Source organism: Trichosurus vulpecula, chromosome 3, assembly GCF_011100635.1.
Source record: "Trichosurus vulpecula isolate mTriVul1 chromosome 3, mTriVul1.pri, whole genome shotgun sequence".
Taxonomy (NCBI): domain Eukaryota; kingdom Metazoa; phylum Chordata; class Mammalia; order Diprotodontia; family Phalangeridae; genus Trichosurus; species Trichosurus vulpecula.
Window position 1 is genome coordinate 58,797,601 of NC_050575.1, and position 20,963 is coordinate 58,818,563.

General features: G+C 45.6%; 2 protein-coding genes across 3 annotated transcripts in view; one reads left to right on the forward strand and one right to left on the reverse strand.

Moving 5' to 3' along the window:
• Positions 1-8,327, forward strand: part of HMGXB3 (HMG-box containing 3) — a 56,534-nt gene extending 48,207 nt beyond the window's left edge. The window contains exons 16-20 of one of the 2 annotated variants that reach the window (XM_036749942.1): positions 1,109-1,328; positions 2,165-2,298; positions 4,958-5,074; positions 5,508-5,717; positions 6,629-8,327. In XM_036749942.1, coding sequence (XP_036605837.1) covers positions 1,109-1,328; positions 2,165-2,298; positions 4,958-5,074; positions 5,508-5,717; positions 6,629-7,105 — 1,158 coding nt within the window. In that variant the 3' untranslated portion in view covers positions 7,106-8,327. The remainder of the gene's footprint in view (positions 1-1,108; positions 1,329-2,164; positions 2,299-4,957; positions 5,075-5,507; positions 5,718-6,628) is intronic. The other variant, XM_036749941.1, reaches the window with a different exon arrangement.
• Positions 8,328-9,052: 725 nt separating this feature from the next.
• Positions 9,053-20,963, reverse strand: part of CSF1R (colony stimulating factor 1 receptor) — a 47,139-nt gene continuing 35,228 nt past the window's right edge. The window contains exons 11-21 of the mRNA XM_036750678.1: positions 15,360-15,486; positions 14,246-14,350; positions 13,391-13,501; positions 12,842-12,998; positions 12,044-12,114; positions 11,792-11,889; positions 11,288-11,410; positions 11,036-11,147; positions 10,599-10,698; positions 10,055-10,163; positions 9,053-9,960 (exon numbers count right to left, since the gene is read on the reverse strand). Of these exons, the coding sequence (XP_036606573.1) occupies positions 9,832-9,960; positions 10,055-10,163; positions 10,599-10,698; positions 11,036-11,147; positions 11,288-11,410; positions 11,792-11,889; positions 12,044-12,114; positions 12,842-12,998; positions 13,391-13,501; positions 14,246-14,350; positions 15,360-15,486 (1,242 nt within the window). The 3' untranslated portion in view covers positions 9,053-9,831. The remainder of the gene's footprint in view (positions 9,961-10,054; positions 10,164-10,598; positions 10,699-11,035; positions 11,148-11,287; positions 11,411-11,791; positions 11,890-12,043; positions 12,115-12,841; positions 12,999-13,390; positions 13,502-14,245; positions 14,351-15,359; positions 15,487-20,963) is intronic.

The following is a 20,963-nucleotide window of genomic DNA, read 5'->3' on the forward strand; positions in this document are numbered from 1 at the left end:
GATAAGAGGGAGATTTATCTAATGCTAAACTCCCCTGACCTCTTTCTTTCAGTTTGTATACTGCATCCAGGGCCATGTCCGGTTGTCCTGATCTGTATCTGGCCCCTGGACCCAGATGGCTCCGGAGGAGAGAGTGAGGCTGATGGCTTTGCACAGCCCTCCCTCACTTAAATCCAGTTCACTTGCAAGTCATGGCTTCACCTTCCTGATGTTGTCTCTTTGAGAACAAAGGACAAACAAAAACACCAGTAGTCTTCTCACACATCCAAATTAGGAGAAATAGCAAATTCCATCCCCTTCTTTCTCCTTTTACTCTACTTTATTCCTCCTTTTTACCCTCCCTTCTCTTTTACCTCTTCAAACCCTAAGAACAGAATCATTCAAGCCACCCCCCCAGGGATCTTGTATGGTCTTTTTTCTCATTTAACTCCCTCACTACCCTTTGAATACATTTAACTTCTTAAGGGACACTTATGGAACAACTTTCATCTAAAATTATTTGATCGGTATTTAAGGTATAAACAAAAAGTATGTTTTAAATATTATTGCGAAGCTGTGCTTATGCTTTTTCCTTTTTTAGTCTTATACCATAGTCCTTTTAAGGTCTTATCACCACTTAGGCCTATCTTTTCTCTTGGCTTCCAACCTCCTTTTGGCTGCCTGTCAATAAGCATATTAATTATGCTTGTTAACTATTTCTCATTACCCTGAGTATTCATTAGTCTAATCAGCCATCCCTAGCACAGAGAAATTGCTTTTGATTTCCTTAGACGAAGATCTGCTAGGTTCAGAAATTCTAATACTTTCTCTTCAATTGCTTTCTCAATAAATGAGGAGACCCTTCTTCTTTACTCACTATGCCTTCTCCTTTTTGCTAACACCAACTCCTGCTTTAATAGGGGCCACATTTATCTCCTCCACCCCACTTTTTAAAAACATTCTCTACCCTTCTGAAAAAAATAAATTATTTGGTACCTGCTAATGCCTGCTAAGTCTAAATCTTAGAACTTTATAATTATTAAGTTTTGAAATTCAGGTGATTATGTGACTTCCCTGATGAGACTAGGCACCTCCTGATTGAGTGACCATTTTCAAATTTCCCTTTTAGTTCACTTGGCCAGAGTTCCTGGGCTCCAGTGAGGTGAATGTGGAGGACTTCTGGTCCACAATGGAGACTGAGGTGATTGAACAGATGGCCTTCCCTGCCAGCATCCCTATCACCAAATTTGATGCCTCTGTCATCGCCCCCTTCTTCCCACCATTGATGAGAGGACCTGTGGTTGTCAACACTGAGAAGGAAAAGAACCTGGAAGTCCAGTCAGTTCCTGGTAAGGCTGTCTCGGGGGCAGACATTTAAAGGGGTGGGGATCTTGTGATCCTTTGGAAAACCAAGTTAAGATTGTAGGTATATCTCTTTAGGGCAAAGTAGTGATAATGCCCAGCAAGTGTTTTTGATCCATAAGTAGATTGTGTCTGTAGCATAGCATAGTATTTCTAGAAAGGTAGTAACTACTAATGGGGTCTCTGCAAGGATTCCCCTACTTGTTCAGCTTTAAAAGCAGAGGTTGGAGAACAGAAATACATATGAAAGAGGACTTTAAGCAGCACATCAGGAGCTTCTGAAGTGGGAGCATTGACGTCTTTGATGTCAGCTTTGCAGGCAGTTTCTGACTCAGAGATGCAAGTCAGAGGTATAGGCATTATTTGGCCAGCGAAGTATTGATGATGGAGTCTAGTTTTCTAGCTAATAGCCAGGAAAATTGAATGGAGTGAGAATTCAGTCACTTGGGTGGTCTTTTTTCCTTGGGGGCTTCCTGTTGTCTTTCAGAGACTGGAAATGGGAAATGTGATAGACCAGTGTGGTACAACAAGTCTGGGTTCCTGACTTGGGCTACCAGTCTGGAAGTAGCTCCCATTTCATTGGGAATGTAGTCATGTAAATACGTTTTGAAGAACTGAAAATAGGAATAAAATTCTAGAAGAATGGCATAATGATTTGCCATTGGTTCCTACCATCCCTACAGCATAAGGAAGCTCTTAGTTTTCATTTCCTTTAATTGCTGTATGAACCTAGAAAGCTTCCTGTTCCCAACCTCATTATTTTGCCTGTAGCTGACAGACATCCTTCTGTCATCCCTGCCCACTGCCCCTGTCCTTTTTACAGGTAACGGCAGCTCCCTGGTGAGGCTGCTTCACGAGGGCACTTTGAAACTGGAAGAGATTGGCTCCTATAGCAAAGAGCAACTGCAGCACCTTCTGGGGCTGTGTGGTATCCCCTGGGGAGCAGAGGAAACGAAGGTGAGCTGGGTAAAGAGGTAGCACCTGGACGCTTGGATGCTTGACCCAATCAGAATGAATGATTTTGATTGAATTTAATTGTTTAGAAAAGTAAAGCATACTTTCCTCAGTGGATGAACCTTGCCTTTTTCCAGGTACCTTTTTTCCTTGGGGCTATTTTCTAAGGAATTAAAAAAGAAACTCCTTCTAAGAGGAGAAAAATGCCAAAAAAAAATAACCCTAGGTTAGCTTTCCCAAGCACAAGAGAAACTGTACAATTGCTTCTGTGTAGCTTTTGACACTGTCCGCTACCCTCTTCTCCTGGATACTCTTCTCTAGATTTTAATGACACCGCTCTCTCCTGGTTTCTAGTCATGTTCACTAACCCCGGGTGTCCCCCAGGGATCCAACCTGAGTTCTCTTTTCCCTCTATACTCTCTTTTGATGATCTCCTCAGCTTTCCATGTGTTCAAGGATCCTTTCTGTGGATTCCTAGATCTTTACATTCAGCCTTCACCTCTCTCCTGAGCTCTTCTTGCATCATCTCATGCCTTTTGAACATCCCATAGGCAGCTCAAATTGAACGTGTCCAAAATCTTTTGATCTTCCCCTAGGCCTTCCCCTCTTTCAAGCTTCCATATTCTGTTCAAGGGCATCATCATCCTCCCAGTCACTCAGGCTCGCAACATCAGTGTCATCCTTCCCTTCTTTCTTTCCCTCATTCTACACATACAATCTATTGACAAGTCTTGTCACTTCTACCTTCAAAGCATCTTCCATATATGTTCCCTTCTCTCTCTATTCACATAGCCATTGTTCTGGGCTAGGCTCTCATTATATCATGCCTGGACAGTTTCAGTAGCTTTCTGCTTGGTATCTCTTACAGTCTCCCCTCCATACATTCTGTGATTCAGCAACACTGGCCTTCTTGCTGTCTTCCCAGTTCCTATCTTTTCACTCCCTGGCCCCCATGTTTTCCCTCCTCACCTTTGCCTCCTGGCTTCCTTCAAGACTCAGCTCAGATCCCACCTTCTTCTGGAGACCTTGCCCAGTCTGTCCTCCTGGTAATGGCTATCTGAGATCCCCTTCTGTCTACTGGGTATGTATTGTATATATGCGTAATTGCATATATGTTGTGTCCTCTATTAGAGTGTGAGTTTCTTGAGGGCAGACACTATATATTTACTTTTCTTTGTATCATCAGTGCTTAGCACGCTGCCTGGCATATAGTAAACATTTAATGATGCTTGTTGACTGGCTGCCTTTCAGTCAGATTCTCTGCTCTGTGAATTCCACTGTGTCCACTTCCACACTGTCATACAAACTCACTCTTTTGTCATGCAGATTTTCACATTCTACAAACCTCTTTTTCGTAGCCTGAATAAAACTTGTGTTTAGAATCATCATTCCCTACCAGCTGTCTTATCTAAACAAAATATATACCCATTGCCTGTCTCTATATGAATTCCAAAAAAATTCATGTGCATTAAACAAGACACAGACCAACAACACTGGATAGGAATGTACCAGATTTGCCACTTACATGCCGATTAGGAACCCTTGACATACAGCTCTAGGGTTCTTGGTAATTGTAGAGGAGCTGGGAGCGATGAATTCCTTTATGCCAAGGAAAACCGGTGGTCCTGTGTCAGGTCTCCAGTAGTGAAAGGAAGGGGAAAGGTATCTATCACTGGTTGGGAGTTTGGCAGATATTTCTTTCTTTCTTTCTTTCTTTCTTTCTTTCTTTCTTTTTTAAAGAACATGTCTGATTATTACCCCTAAGGGTTTGCTAGCAATCTTAGAATAACTAAAATTGTCTGAAGTGCCTGCCCTGGTCAATTAGATTTATGTGACTTGGTGGTCACAGAGGAACTCTTGGAGACTACAATGTACAATATATAGGGAACTACAGACCAGGTCACAGACCCAGACTTTTAAAATGCCCACCAGTATATCTGACAGACCTATTTGAAATGACTAGATGATGTGAGCTCAGCCTGATAAGTTCTCTTTCACAAAGCCTTCCTAGAGATTGCTAAAGGTCTCTCTTTTTCAGCACCAGGGCTTTGGGGCGTTGCCGTCTGAGGTAGGCATCAAAATTTGGGAAAGAAATGAGCTTCACTCTTTTGGACTTAAACCTAAACACAGAGTGAATCTTCTTTCTTTTGTCAACTGTAGAACTTGTCATGTTTTTATAAAATAGTTTACATTCAAAACCAGCCTCAGAATGTTTCTGCTGATGACCTACTAATGGGAAAGAATTCTGCTGAGCAACATTGGTGATATGGAGGGCTTTGTCTACAAAAACGTGGCCCCAAGGAGACTTACCAAGGTGGTAGCACTGAAGTCAGCTGAACATTGGTTATGATGTAGTTTGTTAGTTTTTGCGGAAATAAAACACTCAGCACACAGATATTTCATTTTTAATGATTTTTTTAAACTACAAGTTTCTTTTATATTCCTGGACCTAAGTCTCCTTGTTTTCTTGTGCTACATAGCTCAAAGTGTTGTTGAGAGCTTTGTGGTTTGTATGACAGTAAAGCAGTGTGTGCAGCCCTACACACCAGTGCCCAGAGCTGGAGAAGTTCAGGTAAGATCTCCAGAAGTGAGCATCACTAAGCAATTCCTGGATCCAGGTTCTGAAGTAGCGATTTCTGTTGTCTTTCCTTTTGTTCTCCAGGATCAGCTCTGTTTCTCCTTGTTGGCTCTCTATGAATCTATACAGAATGGGGGAGGTGCTAGACAACCTCCATCCCACCTTACAGGGGGCAAAATCTACAAGGTGTGTCCCCACCAGGTAAGGAAACATCAGGGTTGCCAGTGGGGGGAAGGGACTTTGTTCCTTGATCATGGAATCATTGGCTGTTCTGAGTAAGCAGGAGCAGCAGAGATGGCAAACCAGCTCTTTTCTAGAATAGCACAGAATTGGGACAAGGCAGCACTGTGTGACAGCTAAGGAACAGGACTTGCTTCATAGTGCCACTAGATGGCCCATAGGACATTCAGTTCTAGTAGCTTCACCTGGAGAGGAAAGTAGTTGGGAGGGAAGAGTGGAAGGGAGGTGGATGCAGAGTTTGCACTGACTTGAAACCTCTCCCTTCAGACTGGACATTTTTTTTTAATCTTGTAAAGCTGCAAGTGCTTTGGGATGTCCTTAGTCATTGCACTATTCCTTAAACTGATTGTGGTCAAGTATTTCTTTATCTCTGTCTTGTGTCCTCTGGCCTCAGGTGATATGTGGCTCCAAGTACCTGGTCCGAGGGGAGAGTGCTCGTGACCATGTGGACCTGCTCACCTCCTCACGCCATTGGCCTCCGGTCTATGTAGTGGATCTGGCCACACCAGTGTCCTTGTGTGCTGACTTGTGCTACCCAGAGCTGACCAGCCAGATGTGGGGGAAGAACCAGGGCTGTTTCTCCAGCCCCACAGAGCCTCCAACAGTGAGTCATCTAAGGGTCCTCGGTACATACCCTTGGGCCACAAAGAACAAATTTGCCTGGGACCTGGTTCATGTCGAACTTAATTACTGACCTTTAACCTTGTCACATTTCTCCGGGTTCCTTTTGGGTTAGTAAAGTGGCTTAGCGAAGATCACATAACCAGTTAGCAGCAGAGCATGACTATCAAGAGAACCCAAGTCTACTGACTTTCACTCTAGTTACTTTGCCATTATAGTATATACTGTTATTATATGAATCTTTAAGACAACAGATTGCTAAGAACAGAATCTGTCACTTTGTGGGGTATTGGGGATGCGATATGATAGTCATTCCATAGCTGAGGTTTATGCCAAATGTTTACTAAGGGACTCAGGTGGAAGGACAAGTCAGGTCTCTCAGTTTCATGCTAAACTTCCTGCCAGTCCCCTTATGGCCTTTCCTTATTTCACTAGTAAGACACAACGGTACATCCTCATTGTACGTTGGGCACTGGCCTCTCAAAAGCTGTGCCAAAAGAATATCAAACTCCAGCAGAAAAGTTTATGGATACAGGCAGATAGCTGACAAAATTGACTTTGGCTACAGCAATTCATGCAGGCTATTTACTAAGGCATGGGGAAGTTAAGATCAGCATTGGGGGAGGAAATGCCCATAACAATTAAATCATAATACCTCAAAGTATTAAAGACACATTAAAGCAGGTTGAGACCCGCTGCTTCCGGGTATTTTCTCACTAATCTACTCTCCTCAGCATTTGGGCCTTTACTAAATACATAGCCCACCCTGTGCCACTTGGAGGAAGATTATCTACCTCTCCAGACAAACATCTTCCCCTCTTCCATTGTGGTCCTTGGCCTCGATTTACTAATCATTTCCTGTTGTCAGTATGGCTTTCCCTTTGTGTCTTGTAGTACATGTCTTGCCCAGAACTTTTGGACCGACACTACACTGTGGATATGACAGTAGCTGAGCATTCAGTCCAGCACCCAGTCACCAAAACCACCACCCGGCGCATTGTCCACACTGGAACAGACCCAAACAATCCCAGTGACCCCAGCTCCAGGCACCACTCGCTCTCCCTCTGCCGGGAGCTGGAACCCTATGAAGCTGTCCTCACCGCCATTGCGGACAGCAAGACGAGCAACATTCGCCAGCGACCTGTCACCTTTGACAATGCCACTCATTATTACCTCTACAACCGCCTCATAGACTTCCTCACCAGCCGAGAGATTGTCAACCGGCAGATTCAAGACATCGTACAGAGCTGCCAGCCAGGAGAGGTGGTGATCCGAGATACTCTCTATCGCTTGGGGGTGGCACAGATCAAGACTGAGATTGAGGAAGAAGATTTGGATCCTCAGGGGGAGGAGAGGGAGGCTTCTGAGTAAGCCAGGCTCATCCCTGAAGGCACTGCTCCTTCTGTCTCAAGCCATAGTTGGGGGTGTCCCCAGGCAGATACATCCGGTGGGCTGGCAGTGACTCCCCTCTGCCTTCCCATGAGAGAGAGGCCATTTGCCTTTGACTGCTTGTGATGACCAAAGAGCCATGTGCTTCCGTCTGTTCTCAGGGCAGGCAAGAAGCCCCCCTGTAGAGACAGTTTCCTTTTAGAGCTGTGTCCCACCTTCATTTGATGGTGGTGGGTGCGCCAGAATCCTCTTCCAGCCATGGAATAGCACTTAGGATGTCAAAGCCAGTCTGTAACTGCCTCTGCTCCCCTCTGATCCCCACCTCCCACCGCCAGGAACCCAGTTTTCCAAGAGTGTGTGTGGTGGGATTTGGGCTCCCATCTATATAATGGGGGAAGCAGTGGGTCAGGACAGGAGGCCAAGAAACAGACTGTTACCGAGGTGGCCCTTCCTACTGGGCTGAGCATTTGCTATCCCAGACTTGACATGTCATAACCCTGTTTTTAGGAAGTTCTCACTATATCTTTCATTTTTGGCTCTGAGAGAGGACATCTAGAGACCCTGCAGGGCTTTTGCATGGTTCGATCAGGCTTGTTAGTCCTGTGATTTCCAGCTTCCACTCTTTTGGGCACTTTATTCTTTCTGGTGCTATGTCCTATTCATGGCCTAAGTCTTTTCTTACAATAGAAACCAAATCTGGAAGCAGCTTTAGGGAGCAGCAGTGGGAAGCCAGAGAGTCCTCCACTGAAAGATAATTAATTAGTCAGGGACCAGCTGGCCTAGGAGCACCCAGCTTCTCCTGTTTCTGTTTCTTGGGTCTGCCTACGCCATTCTCAACTGTAGCTTTGAGGAAGGCAGTCCCCCTTCCTTTTCTTTCCAGCTGCATCCTCCTCTACATTCCCATATCACTCTGCTGTTGGGGACTTAGGCATTGGTCGTCCAGGGTTGACATGGGACCGGAGGATGGGGGCGGGGGAGGATGTGGGCAAGGGCAGAGGAGCTGTGGCACACGTGTTGTGTTGGTGAACATCCCTTCCATGAAGGGGAAGCGGACTGGACTGTAAGAATGGCAGAACTGGTCCATACACCCAAGGCCATTTTGGTATGGGAGTCTGCCATTTTTTGATTAATTTATTTGAGGAGTTGGTGATTTTTTTCCCCAAATGATAACGTTTAATAAATTATCCATTTTAAGGTGAAGCAGAAGTCAGACGTGTGATCTTTGTATGGGGAAGATGTGGATGCTGCTCATGTGAGGGATATGTTGGTGAGTGGGTGGCCCTGCACCAGTGATAAGGATGGGTTACAGTGAGCCATTCTCAAAGGGACAGAATGAAGTTGATGCCCATATGGAGCCTGGACCTGGGATCTTAGCATCTCTAGATTAGCTTATTTAACCTTGGAAGCACCCTTGTTCCTTCTCAATGTCATCTATACCAATGGGCACCCCAGACCTAACATTGTTTTTTATCCTTTGGAGATGCGGCAGCTGTTTTGAATTCTTAGAGGACTTCACATCAGTATAAAAGGTCAAGATTAGCTAAAGGAACTGTATGTACATCGAGGGGAAAGGGCCAGACGCAGTGGGGAGAGATTTCGGCTTTGGGAAAGAAATCAAGAGGCTTGATTGAGTTAATGTTGTTAGTTTAATGTTGACTTTGACATCCTGTGAGGTGACTGTTAGTTAAAAGTAGGCAGCTTAGTTTAATGCTTTTAGGTACATTTTGGGCCTGCCCAGCCAAATGCCAAGGTTAGCCAGCCTTCAGAGCAATGACTCGTAACTTAAAGGGCCAAAGAAGGTAAGCCCTAATGTCATTAGACCTTGGACTTTTTAATGCCATAATAACCCAAAGCAGGGCATAAACAGGGAATGAAGCCTTAGGAGTCCAGTCACTTAAACTCTAACCAAAAAAATCCACAAAAACAAACTTTCACAAAATTAATTTGCTGTGTTGCCCCCCCAAGGAAATGCATCCCTGGAATTATCTGTGGCAGAAGTGCTACATGTAAGCTTTGAGTTGAGTGGGGGGGTGATAGGAAGCATGGCCGACACTTTCTGGACATGATGACTTCTTTCTCTGCCCTACCACTCTGCCTGTGCCAGGTTTGTGACTGTCCCCATAGGCTTGTAGATTTAACACTGGAAGGAACCTTAGAGATAACAGAATCCAGCTTCATCATTTCATAGATGAGGAAGGCAGCCCCTTTGCCTTGGGCCATTTGCTAGTAAGTGTCTAAGGTGGGATTCACACCCAGGTCTTTCAGATTCTGCATGCCATCCTTCATGCCATGCTGTCTCTCCAGTATCGTTTGGGCTTTGGACTTCACACCCCACTAAGCAGTTTTTCAGTTCCTGAGGTCTAGTTTAGTCTTCCATAGGGAATGGGGAGAGAGGAATTCTTAGCCATAAAGGCAGAAATTAGGGAAAGGGGGAAGGGGAAAAGGATAAAGTTGCTGAGATGACATTTAGCAATAGGTGGTAAAATAGGCTGTTACAGCACCAGTGGGTTGAGAAGGGCCTAGACAGGAGCACAGCCACCATATGCCACCCTATGCCAAACTGACCCTGGCATGCAAAAATAACTGGATTCCCAGGGAAATAGCTAGCCTATTTATATTCCTGAGCTTCAAAGTTGGGCCCAGTCCTTACGTGAAATAGCTAAATCATTGAGTGTCTCTCTTCATGCCCCATGTTGACCCTTCCAGACTTAACAGAACTGGTAGTTGTTGGCCTGTAGTAGGGGCTGGCTGCTGTCCACTTGGTCACAGCAGTCCAGGGGCTCACTGACACTGTCTTCTTCCTCACTGCTGCCACTACTGGGCAGGTTGGCATAGTCCTAAAGAGAGATGTAGGAGGAGAGTGGGTTAGTCCTGTTCAGGTCCCCTATGGTACCACTTTGGCCAAACCTCCCTCCCCTGGCCCCAGCTCACCTGTTTTCTACTAGTGGCATCCATCTCCTCTTGAAGAAAGGAACAGATCTGCTGAAAGGTGGGTCTGCGAGTGGGCTCCAGATCCCAGCATGCCTGCATAATGCTGTATCTGGTGACAGGAGAAGAGCAAGAAAATTTCACTTGTCTTTCCCCCCATCTTCAATGCCTATTTTAGATCTCCCCACCAAGAATGCAGTCTCCCCATCCCTCTCAAGAGTTCCTCATCCTTCAAGACCCAGCTTAGATGCCTTCAATTCCATACTGAAGAGGAGAAAGAGCAGAATGCCTGTACTGCATTAAGGTTTACAAGGTGCTTTCCTCACAACCACCTACCCATTATGGGAGCATGGAGGAAAAAGATATTAGGGATGGCTTCTCAGAGGAACTGCCATTTTAAACTTGGTCTTGAAGGGTAGGTATGTCAGGAGGTTGGTATGAGTAAATGCCGAAAGGCAGGAAGAAGGAGCAAGGCCTATTGGGTCTTTGTTGAGCAGTTACCCTGAGAGAACCACGTACCTAAGCCCTTCCTAGCAACTGAACTCACATGTTTGGTGGAGAGAAGTCGGGCTGGGCCATCTGATAACCCTCCTTCACCAGCTTATAGAACTTGCTGTTCACCAGGATGCCAGGGTAAGGGCTCAGACCTGCAAAAGTCAAGACTCTAATAGTGGCAGCTGTTTCGGCCCACTTGCCTTTCTCAAGCCTCTTCCACCTTCTCTACATACACATATGCTGGCCTCCCACTTGAGTACTGGGGGAGAGATACCTGCAGTTGGAGAGGTATTGGTTTTTATATTGCTTCTGTCTTTCCCAAAACCCAGCCTAGAATTCAGCAAACAAATGCTGAATGAGTGATGGCTTGTGTTGACCCTGAGAGCCAGTCAGCCCTTGGAAGGGAATATTCAAAGGACAGACCCAGACCCAGAGAAGGCTCCCCAAGCTGTCAGACGGGGCCCTGAGCATTACTGCCACCATACATACCCAGCGAGAATATTTCCCAGAGCAAAATCCCATATGACCAGACGTCGCTCTGCACTGTATAGACGCAGTCAAATATGCTTTCCGGGGCCATCCACTTCACAGGCAGCCGTGCCTAGACATAGGGAGCACTGTCTGTCACTGAGGGGGTAACAGTCTGGGGGTGGGGAGGTCCCCCATAGATCCTAGTCCCAGCCTTCCCAGCTCTTTGGCCTAGACCCAAGGGAGGTCCCACCTTCCATTCATGTTACTCACATTGCCTTTGACCACATAGTTAGTGTCATTCATGATGTCCCTCGCCAGCCCAAAGTCCCCAATCTTGGCTACACGCCTACTGGTCACCAACACGTTTCTGGCAGCTACATCCCGGTGAATACACTGCAAGAGTGGAGGACTCAGAATTACCATCAAGATTTTGGGCTTCTGGTGGGAAGCCCTCAGGCCCTATTCCAGTCACTCACGAACTATTTTCCTGCTTACTTCAGCTCTCAAATTCACCCACTTTACTAGAACACATATATCTACATACACATACACACACAGGCAAATACATTTATCTTGACAAACATTGGTGCCAGGCACTCTGGTAGGTGCTGGGAATACAAGTATAAAGAATGAAACAATACCTACCTACTCAAAATCACAAATACACACACGTCCCTAATACCTAGTAGACCCCTTAGCCTGAGCCCAAGCTAGCCTGGCTCTTTGTCCTGTGGGGATGGGCCTGGCAGTGAGGGTCAAGCCTCAGACACTCACATTCTTGGAAGCGAGGAAAGCCATGCCCTGGGCCACTTGGCTGGAGAAACGCAGCAGGTCACAGAGCTCCAGAGGCCGCCCGTCCTCCCGGTCGAGGTCTAAGTGTAAAGTAGCTTGCTGAAAGGCATACTCCGTGCTCCCCTACCCCTTTCCTATTCCCTGTCCCCTGGCACCCCTTGAATCAACTCCTCAGCTCTTCCCCTCGTCTTCTCCCAGGGTTTCCCCTCACTCCAATCCCAGCCCTCTCCTTACCCTGCTCAGAGAAGGAGCTAGAAGAGGAGGAGGAGACTGGTCTCATCTCCACGTAGGTGTCCAGGCCCTGGCTAGAGAAGGTGTTGTCACTACCTCAGGCAGGCAGAGGCCATGAGAACTGAGACAGGGCCAGGTCAGGCCATTGTGAGGCCTCCCCCACCCCTATCCCCACCCTCAACTTTCCATCATCTTTTGATGGTCCCAAACACCTGTCCCACATTCAAGTGTCCTGGGGCCAAGGGTTTTCAAGGAAATGGCCATCTAAAGAAACGTTCTATACTCATCCCACCTTGGATTTAGGTAAAAAGAAAAGCTGAACCACAAGGGGAGAGCAATAGGAATTGTATACCCAGTCAACCTAAAACTTACTCTAAACAACCAGTCAGCGTTGCCACTCCCACTCCAGGCCTGTTCTGATCCCCTTCCCCAAAAATGCCCCCCAAAGAGTAGGCTTCATTCTAAAGTCAATGAGAAAAGCCTTTTGGATTAGCCATTGTTTGGGACGTTTGTTAGACTGTAAACTTTCTTAGGGCAGGGACTTTCTTTTTTTGGCTTTCTACTCCTCCACCCCCACCCCAAGCAGTGCCTGGGGTAATTCATTAGTTGAGTCTTCACTGGCATGGAAAGTTATGAGCAAGCTCTATGAATTAGAGTAGCTATTCATGGTAGAGATGGGGGAACTGAGGTCAGTATAGCCTTGTCTTTCTCTCCCTTCCTCATGTCTCACCCAAGTACCCCAACACAATGCCTCCCTCCCCCCCAGCCTGTGTCCCATCCCAGGCTGTCTTGTGCCCTTACCCATGGATATATTTCTTCTCCAGATGGATGTTCCTGTATCCCGGGCCTCCATCAGGCTCAGAACTTAGGGTTGGCATCAACATGTCCTCTGCCTTACGGCGTAGAAAGTTGAGCAAGTCACCATGGTGACAATACTCTGTGATGACCAGGACTGGGCCTAAATTAGGAGGGACCAGTAGGCATACTCAGCCCTGGAGGATGAGGGGGAGCAGTCTGATGCTCAAAACTCCCCAGGGGAACACACATGTTAAGGGATAGGTACTCTCCTAGAGACTAAAGAGCTCATGGTGACTAGAAGCAAGAAATACTGCCAGACTGGAAGCCAGGAAATACAGGTTCAAGTCTCTGCCATGCTTCTAATTAGCTGTATATCCTTAGGTTATTTTTCTCTTTACGGTTGTGACATGTCATTCTGTGATTCTGTAATTCTCAGATGCCCTGTTTGGGGCATAGCGTAGAGCTCTCTATCCTCCGTCTACTGAACCTTTTTCCAAGGAGCCCCTGGCTGGCCTCTGAGATCGCTTGGTCCCTCTGCGGTGTGTGTCTCACCTCCATGGGTACATGCCCCCAGCAGGTTGACAATGTTCTCATGCTGCCCCAGGTGACTCATGATCTTCAGTTCCGACATGAGGGCCTCCTTCTCATCTGCATGGGCAGTAGCTGGAAGACAGAGAAGAGGGGTCAAAGCAGAACAAGAGAAGGGGAGAGAGGGAAAGACACAGGGATGGAGAAGGAGAGCCACACATGGGGAGAAATAGCCAGACACTCAAAAGATAGAGAAGCAAAGAGATACCAACGGACTGAGAGAAAAACGCACAACAAGACAGAGAGGGATAGATGAGACAGAGAGATGCAGACACATAGAGAGACACCAAGAGAGTGCATGAGAGATGGCAATGTGAGATGGAGAAAGTGCTACTGTGCTCATAGCAAGGATCTCAGGAGCCATCAAAGGCCAAGGCTGGGCCTGTAGCTTGGTCACACCTGTCTCTTCCAGTCTGAAGACGGCACAGCCCCCGAGAAGGAGAGAGATAAGGGGCCTGCTCAAAGTTATAAGAAGCAGAGAGAAGAAGGAGACCAAAAGCTAGCATATAAGAGAACCCAAGTATCCTGATCTCCATTGCCTACCAAGATACACCAAGCTCAAGGAAGACAGAGGCCAGAGCTAACTTCCCACAATCTCATCACTAGGAAGAGAAGACCTAGCTCTTCAGATGACTTTTGAAGACCCAACCTCTCTCAGGATGGGTATTGGAGACCCCATCCTTCGCCCTGGACTCCCCCAGCCTCTGCCCTTCACCCTGGGTTCCCCACTCCCCCTCCTCACTCTGGGCTTCCCTAGCTGCCCTGCCCCTCCCCCTGAATTCCTCCAGGGACCACCCCTCACCCCAGGGTCCCGCTTACACTTCAGCATCTTCACAGCCACCTTGAGGACGGTGTCTTCCTTCCCCAGTCCAAAGGCTGTGGCTTCTACCACCTTCCCAAAGGCTCCAGCTCCCAGTGTCTTACCTGCCACCAAATAAGGGGTTCAGTGCTGTAGTGGGGAGGGGTGGGGGAGGGGAGAATACAGAGGGGTACAGAGGGCGAGATGAGCGGGGGACAGAGCAAGTTTCCCAGTCAAGGAGCTCAACCCAACCCAACTCTGTGGAGGCAAGCTCACCTGGACATCAAGCAGACACGTAGACAGGAAGTCAGTTCTGTACAGGGCGGGGAAGGGGAAGGGGGAGGGATGCACAAATGGTCTGAGATTGGAGGCAAATGGCTCTTAAAAATAGTGGGAAAAGGCCTTCAGAGAGCATACAGTCCAGTTCCTACAATTTTACAAAGCAAACTGAGGCCGAGAAGGCAAGTGATTAGCCCGAGGCCACACAAGGAGCTGGTACCAGACATGGGATATGACCCCAGGTCTGCTGACTCTTTCGTAGGCCAGGGCTCTGTCCAGATGGCCTTAGACTGGGTGAGTCACTTTTACTTATTTTCCTAATACTATCAGCATATACACTGTATGTCAAAGAGTAAAACCTACTTTAAAGTAGACACAATTATAATATATTCTTCAATCTTAGTGTGTGACTCCATCAGACTATCCTTACTGTATATGTCCTCTCTGTTGGGAATAGTTGGAGCACACCTAGGGATATCAACAGGTGACAGTAGCTTGGATTATATATATATATGTATATATACATATATATATAACATACATACACACATATACATATATATATACATACATACATATGTGTATATATATATATGTCAGAGGCCAGAATATATATAATATATATATATATATATATGTGTGTGTGTGTGTGTGTGTGTATTTTTTTTCCAGCAATGGGAGGTGGGGGTCCTTAGGTCCTGCTTCCCTCAGGAGCCCACCTCTCTCCAAATCAGTCTGTACCCAGGAGAATGTCCTGGGCTGAAGGTCAGGACAACTAGACTTTGTCCTTTACGAGCTCGTGGGCTCTAACCACCCTCCCGACTCTATGACCCAGATGGGCACCAGCCATCTCACCAAACTGTAGGTTATTTCGGGGGAACTCCCATTTCTCATTATAGGGCAGCTGTGTGGGGTCAATGAAGATGTAGTTGTTCCCTTCGCAGGCCTCGATGATCTTCCAGTGCACTTGGTACTTGGGTTTCTGGGATGGCAAAAGCAAAAAGAGGGACAGCATGTTTGGATGCATGAAGAAGTTGTGGGCATGGGGAAGCTGATAGATGTGTCATGGAATCCAGAGATGAGGGCAGGAGAGGGAGGTGACAGCATCATTAAACAGCTGCAGTAACCATTCTCATGCCATAGGAAATTCTAGAAATAGGGGCTGGATCTGTGATTCACTGGTATAGAGAACTCCCAGATACTGATGCAGGTTGGCAGTCCTCTGCGACTTAACATTTTAGAAAGAAAAGAAAGGTGAGGAAGAGAAGAGATGAGAAGAGAGGGAAAGGAGAGGAGAGAGGGAGAGGTGAGAAGAGGAGGGGTGGGGAGGGGAGAGGAAAGGAGAGGAGAGAAGGGGAGAGGAGAGAGGGAGAGGCAAGAAGAGTCAAGGAGAGGAGAAAGGGAGAGGCGAGAAGAAGCAAAGAGAGGAGGGGTGGGGACGGGAGAGGAAAACAGAGAAGGGGAGGGGGAGGAGAAGAGAGAGGAAAGGAAGGGAGAGGAGAGGAGGAGAGAGAAAAGGGGAGACAAGAAGGGGAGAGGAGAGGTACCTTTCTGGTACCTTTATAGGAATGGAGGGATCCTGGTTGTACAGACTTAAGAGGAAAGAATATAGTTTAAAAAATAGAATTATAGGCCATTGGCACTGAGGAGGAAGACTGGAGATATTCTGGATGGGCTCGTTGTTTATCTGATAGTGTCTGGCACTCGGTGACCTCTCTGGAGGCTGGCCTCTGAGTTTTTTCTCCCTACTTCTCCTTTCTCTGCCTTCCCCACAGCTGGGCCTGAGTCAGCCCCCTGTGGTAGGGAGCTAGGATTGGCGTGTGTGTATGTGTGTGTGTGTGTGTACGTGCATACATGCGTGCATGCATGCATATATCGAGGGAAAAGGAAGGAAAAGGAGGAAGAAAGCATCTTCGGGGAACTAAACCTCAGAACTAGAAGGGGCCTCCAAGGGCATCTAGTCCAACTTGCAACATTTCCAACAAGTGGCCACCTAGTCTCTGCTTAAAGATCTCCAATGAACTCCTCTTCACAAGGCAGTCTGTTTCATTGTTGGACAGTTCTAATGGTTATATCTTTTTTTCCTTCTATTTTCTGAGGCACCTGGGTAGAGCAGTGGGTGGACTAGAGTCAGGATGATCTGAGTTCAAATCCTATCTGTGTTGCTCTAGGCAATTTGCTTAATCTTTCTCAGCCTTAGTTTCCACATTTGTAAAATGGGGATTAACAATAGTAACTTCTATCTCATAGGTTGTTCTGAGAATCAAATAAGATGACAAGTATAAAATGCTAGCTATTATTATGATTATTATTTCATGAAAAGGAACCTGCCTCTGGGGAATGTTCCCTCAGAAGATACCACTGATCTCTAAGCACTTTTTTCCAGGCTGCAGGAAGTGGTAGGTTCATAGTGAGCTGGCAGGGACCAGCTAGTTTAATCCTCTCATTGTAAAGATGAGGAGCAGTGCCTAATGTAAGACAGCAAATGACAGCGCCAAGATTCAAAGCAAAGTCTTCCAAGTCCAAATCCTGTGTTTATTCACGAACATCATTTTTCTTCTTCCTAGATGCCAAGGGTCTCACTATCTTCTCTTCAAGTGGGACATTTGTATGATCAGTACTTGACTGGGAAAGATTAGGGTGCCAGATTGTTTGCTCCCCTAGCTGGGGGCATTGGAGGGAAGCAAAATACACCCAAGGAGGAGAAATCTAGCTAGGCCGAGTGGATCCATGGTGGAAAAGCAGCTAAGGCCATGCTTGGAGTCGACAGGGCAATACCTTAGCCTCTTCGAGGATCATGAACTCCACCTGATCTAGTAGTCCAAACCTCTCATTTAAAAGAAAATGGGGCTCAGAGAGGTTGAGTGATCGTCCAAGGTCATACAGGTAGTCAGGGAAAGAGCCAGAATTTGAATCCAGGCCCATTAACTGCAAACTATTTACACTGCAATAACCATGAGTCATGGGGCAGCTAGGTGGCACAGTGGATAGAGAGAGCACTGGGCTTAGAGTCAGGAAGACCTGAGTTCAAATCTGTCCTCAGACACTTCCTAGCTGTGTGACCCTAGACAAGTCACTTAACCTCTGTCTGTCTCAGTTTCTTCAACAGTGAAGTGATCTGGAGGAAGAGAATGGAAAACTACTCCAGTATCTTTGCCAAGAAAACCCCAAAAGGGGTCATGAAGAGTCAGACAGGGCTGAAAATGATTAAACAACAACAGCCATGAGACCACATATGTTCAAGGCATAAAATAAAATAGACTATTTCTGCCCTCGCCGGCCAAGCTACTTTGCTATTCTTTTCTGAAGCTCTGCCCCACTCATATCCCATTCACTCACAAGTCAAGACATCACTCTCATGATGTCATTGGTGCTCTCTGAGAATAAAGGATGAACAACCACAACAGCTGGCTTGGTGTGATTAGGAATTAGGGACTTTGTATGCTTTTTGGACAGGAGTATGGGGAACAGTAGGGCTAATGGAAAACAGTCAATTCTCACTAGAAGATTATTAAAGATCCTTTCCCACTCTAAAATTCCAGGATCCCATGAATTCATCTGTAATTTGACTTTCAATCTCTCCTTTTTAGAACTGTTTTCTGTTCCTGTGACCTCCTAGCCCAGACCAGTAGAGCTTGCCTGAGGCATTCAGCCATTTGGCTGTCTTCTCACTCTCCTCCCCAACCACCTCTCCCTGCTTGCTGACTTCTGCTCTTCTCTCTTCCTTCTTTGCTTGTCCCCTGGTCATCCCGGTGGCTAGTAGTCTGATGACTCAGCTTCTTGGTTGAAAGAGACAGGGCCTTTCTTGCATGTGGGTTGTCTGACTTTGAGGGTTCCTGACTCCCCAGACCAGAGTGGAATCTCTAGCAGAGGGATGAACACTTCCTACCTGGTATCCTAGAAGGATGGAGAGTCCCATGACTAAGCCAACCCCCGCCCCCAGTGAAGTACCCACTAAACTCAAGGCAACGGGAGCATGAGGAGTTGGAGACATTTCAAATTGTCCACCATCCCATGAAGGAAGGAATCTTGTGTGGCAAAGCTCATTGAATCATAGGATTTAGAGCTGGAGGGAGACTTGGAGATTATCTAGGTCAACCTCATTCTGTAGAGGAGGGAACTGAGGCTCAGAAAAAAAGTTAAATGCCCATGGTCACATAGGTGGTCTATAAGAGATTACTTGAAAGAGTTTGACCTAATACCCTTTGACCCAGCAATGCCACTACCAAGAAATCAAAGGAAAAGGAAAAGGAACTATATGAACAAAATATTAACAGCTCTTTTTTGTGGTGGCAAAGAATTGGAAACTGAGGGATGCCCATCACCTGGGGAATGGCTAAACAAGTTGTGGTATATGATTGTGGTGGAATACTACTGTGCTATAAGCAGGATGGTTTCAGAGAAACCTGGGAAGACCTACATGAACTGATGCAAAGTGAAGGGAGGAGAACCAGAACATCGTACACAGTATTACAGCGATACTATAATGATGATCAGCTGGGAAAGATCTAGCTACTCTGATCAATACAATGACCCAAGACAATTCCAAAGGACTCATGATGAAAAATGCTATCTACAGTTATCCATTCCACATTATGACTTTCCTCATAGCAATTTTGATATATTGTGGGACAGCATAAAAAGTTAAATGGGAATTTTGGGGGGAGTGTTATAGAAGCTGCAGATGGTATACAAAGGCCAGCAGATGACACAAAGCCTCCAACCAAATATTTTACCCAAATTTTACAACAAAGTACTGTAATCACCCCATAAGAAAAAAAGAAAAAATTCAGACTTACTCTCTGATATGAAGGGAGGGCCAAAAAATTTGACAGAGGTTTTCCAGATCACAGAGGTGCTGTGTTACAACCCCCATGATGTGGAAGAGATAACTGTATATCTAGATAGAGAACTGATGAACTCTGAGTGCAGATTGAAGCATACTTTTTTCTCTTTCTTTTCATTTTTATTCTTGCTTTTTATTATTGTTGTTGGGTTGGTTGTTTTTTTTGGGCAACATGGTTAGTATGAAATATGTTTTACATGATTTTGCATATATAGTTGATATCATATTTCTTGCCTTTCCAATGGCTAGGGGAGGGAGAAGAGAGAGGGAGAGAATTTGGGACACCATATTTTTTTTAAATGAATGTTAACATAGATTAATTAAATTTTAAAAAAAGAATTTTGCCTAACTAGCCACACAGCAAAAGCCAAGTGGATGAACAACAGGCTGCTTGAGGGGTCAGGAAATGCTGCATGACCATTTCTTTAAGATGTTGTGGAACAGATTCTAGTTTTGATATAGATGAGAACAGATGGTCAATAAGGTTCCTTTCAATTTTGTGATTCTGTGGTTCTGTGAAAGGACAGACTAGTAGAATCATCATTAAGATTTCAAATGTCAACTTGGAAGGAGGTCTCTAGCAGTGACCCCAGGAATCTGCCCTTGGCCCTGTACTGTTTAGCATTTCTATCCATGACTTGGATAAAGGCATATATGGCATACTTATCAACATTTCAGATGGCACAATGCTAAGTGGGCCAACCAATACATTGGATGACATACTCAAGATTCAAAAAGATTCACAGGCTAGAACACTGGGCTGAATACAATACAATGATATATGTATATACATATATGTGTATGCATACACACATATACATATTTATACACATACATGTATACAAGGTCACACTTGGTTTTAAAAATTAACTTTACAAGTACAAAAAAGGGGTGGGTCAAGGTTAGACAGCAGCTTATTTGAAAATATCTGGGGTGTATAGTTGGTTACAAGCTAAATATGAGTCAATAATATAATATAGTGTGCAAAATAGCTAATTCAGTCTTTGAGTGCATTAAATAAGGCATAGTGTCCAGATCTGGGGAATTAACTAATACAGCAGGCAAGTCACCTTGGTTAAACCACACTAGAGTGCTACATCTAGGTGCTACATTTTAGGAAGGACCTTAACGAGTTGGAGAATATGAGGTGAGGGTAGTTAAAGGCCTCAAGGAAATGTCATATGAAGATCAGCTGAAAGAAATGGATATGCTTAGCCTAGCAAAGAGAAGACTCGAGTTTTATCACAAGGAAGAGGTTGGACTTGGTCCATTAGGTTCCCCACAAGGGCAAAGCTAGTAGCAATGGATAAAAGTCAGAGATGCAAAAGTTAGGACAAGCTTCCTAACAATCAGAGATATCCAGAAGCAGAACTGGCTGCCTTAGGAGGTAGTGAATTCTCCATCACTAGATGCCTTTAGGCAAAGGCAAGATGAAAACTTATCATGATTGAAAAATAAGGGATTTTTGATCATGAATAGGTTGGGCTAGATTGCCTCTGAGATTTCTTGTAATTCTGACATCCTGTGTTTTAAAACCAATTCCTGATTTTAAATCCAGTAGGGGAAAAATAGAAAAAGGACCATCATACATTTTATTACTCAGTAACTTCAAT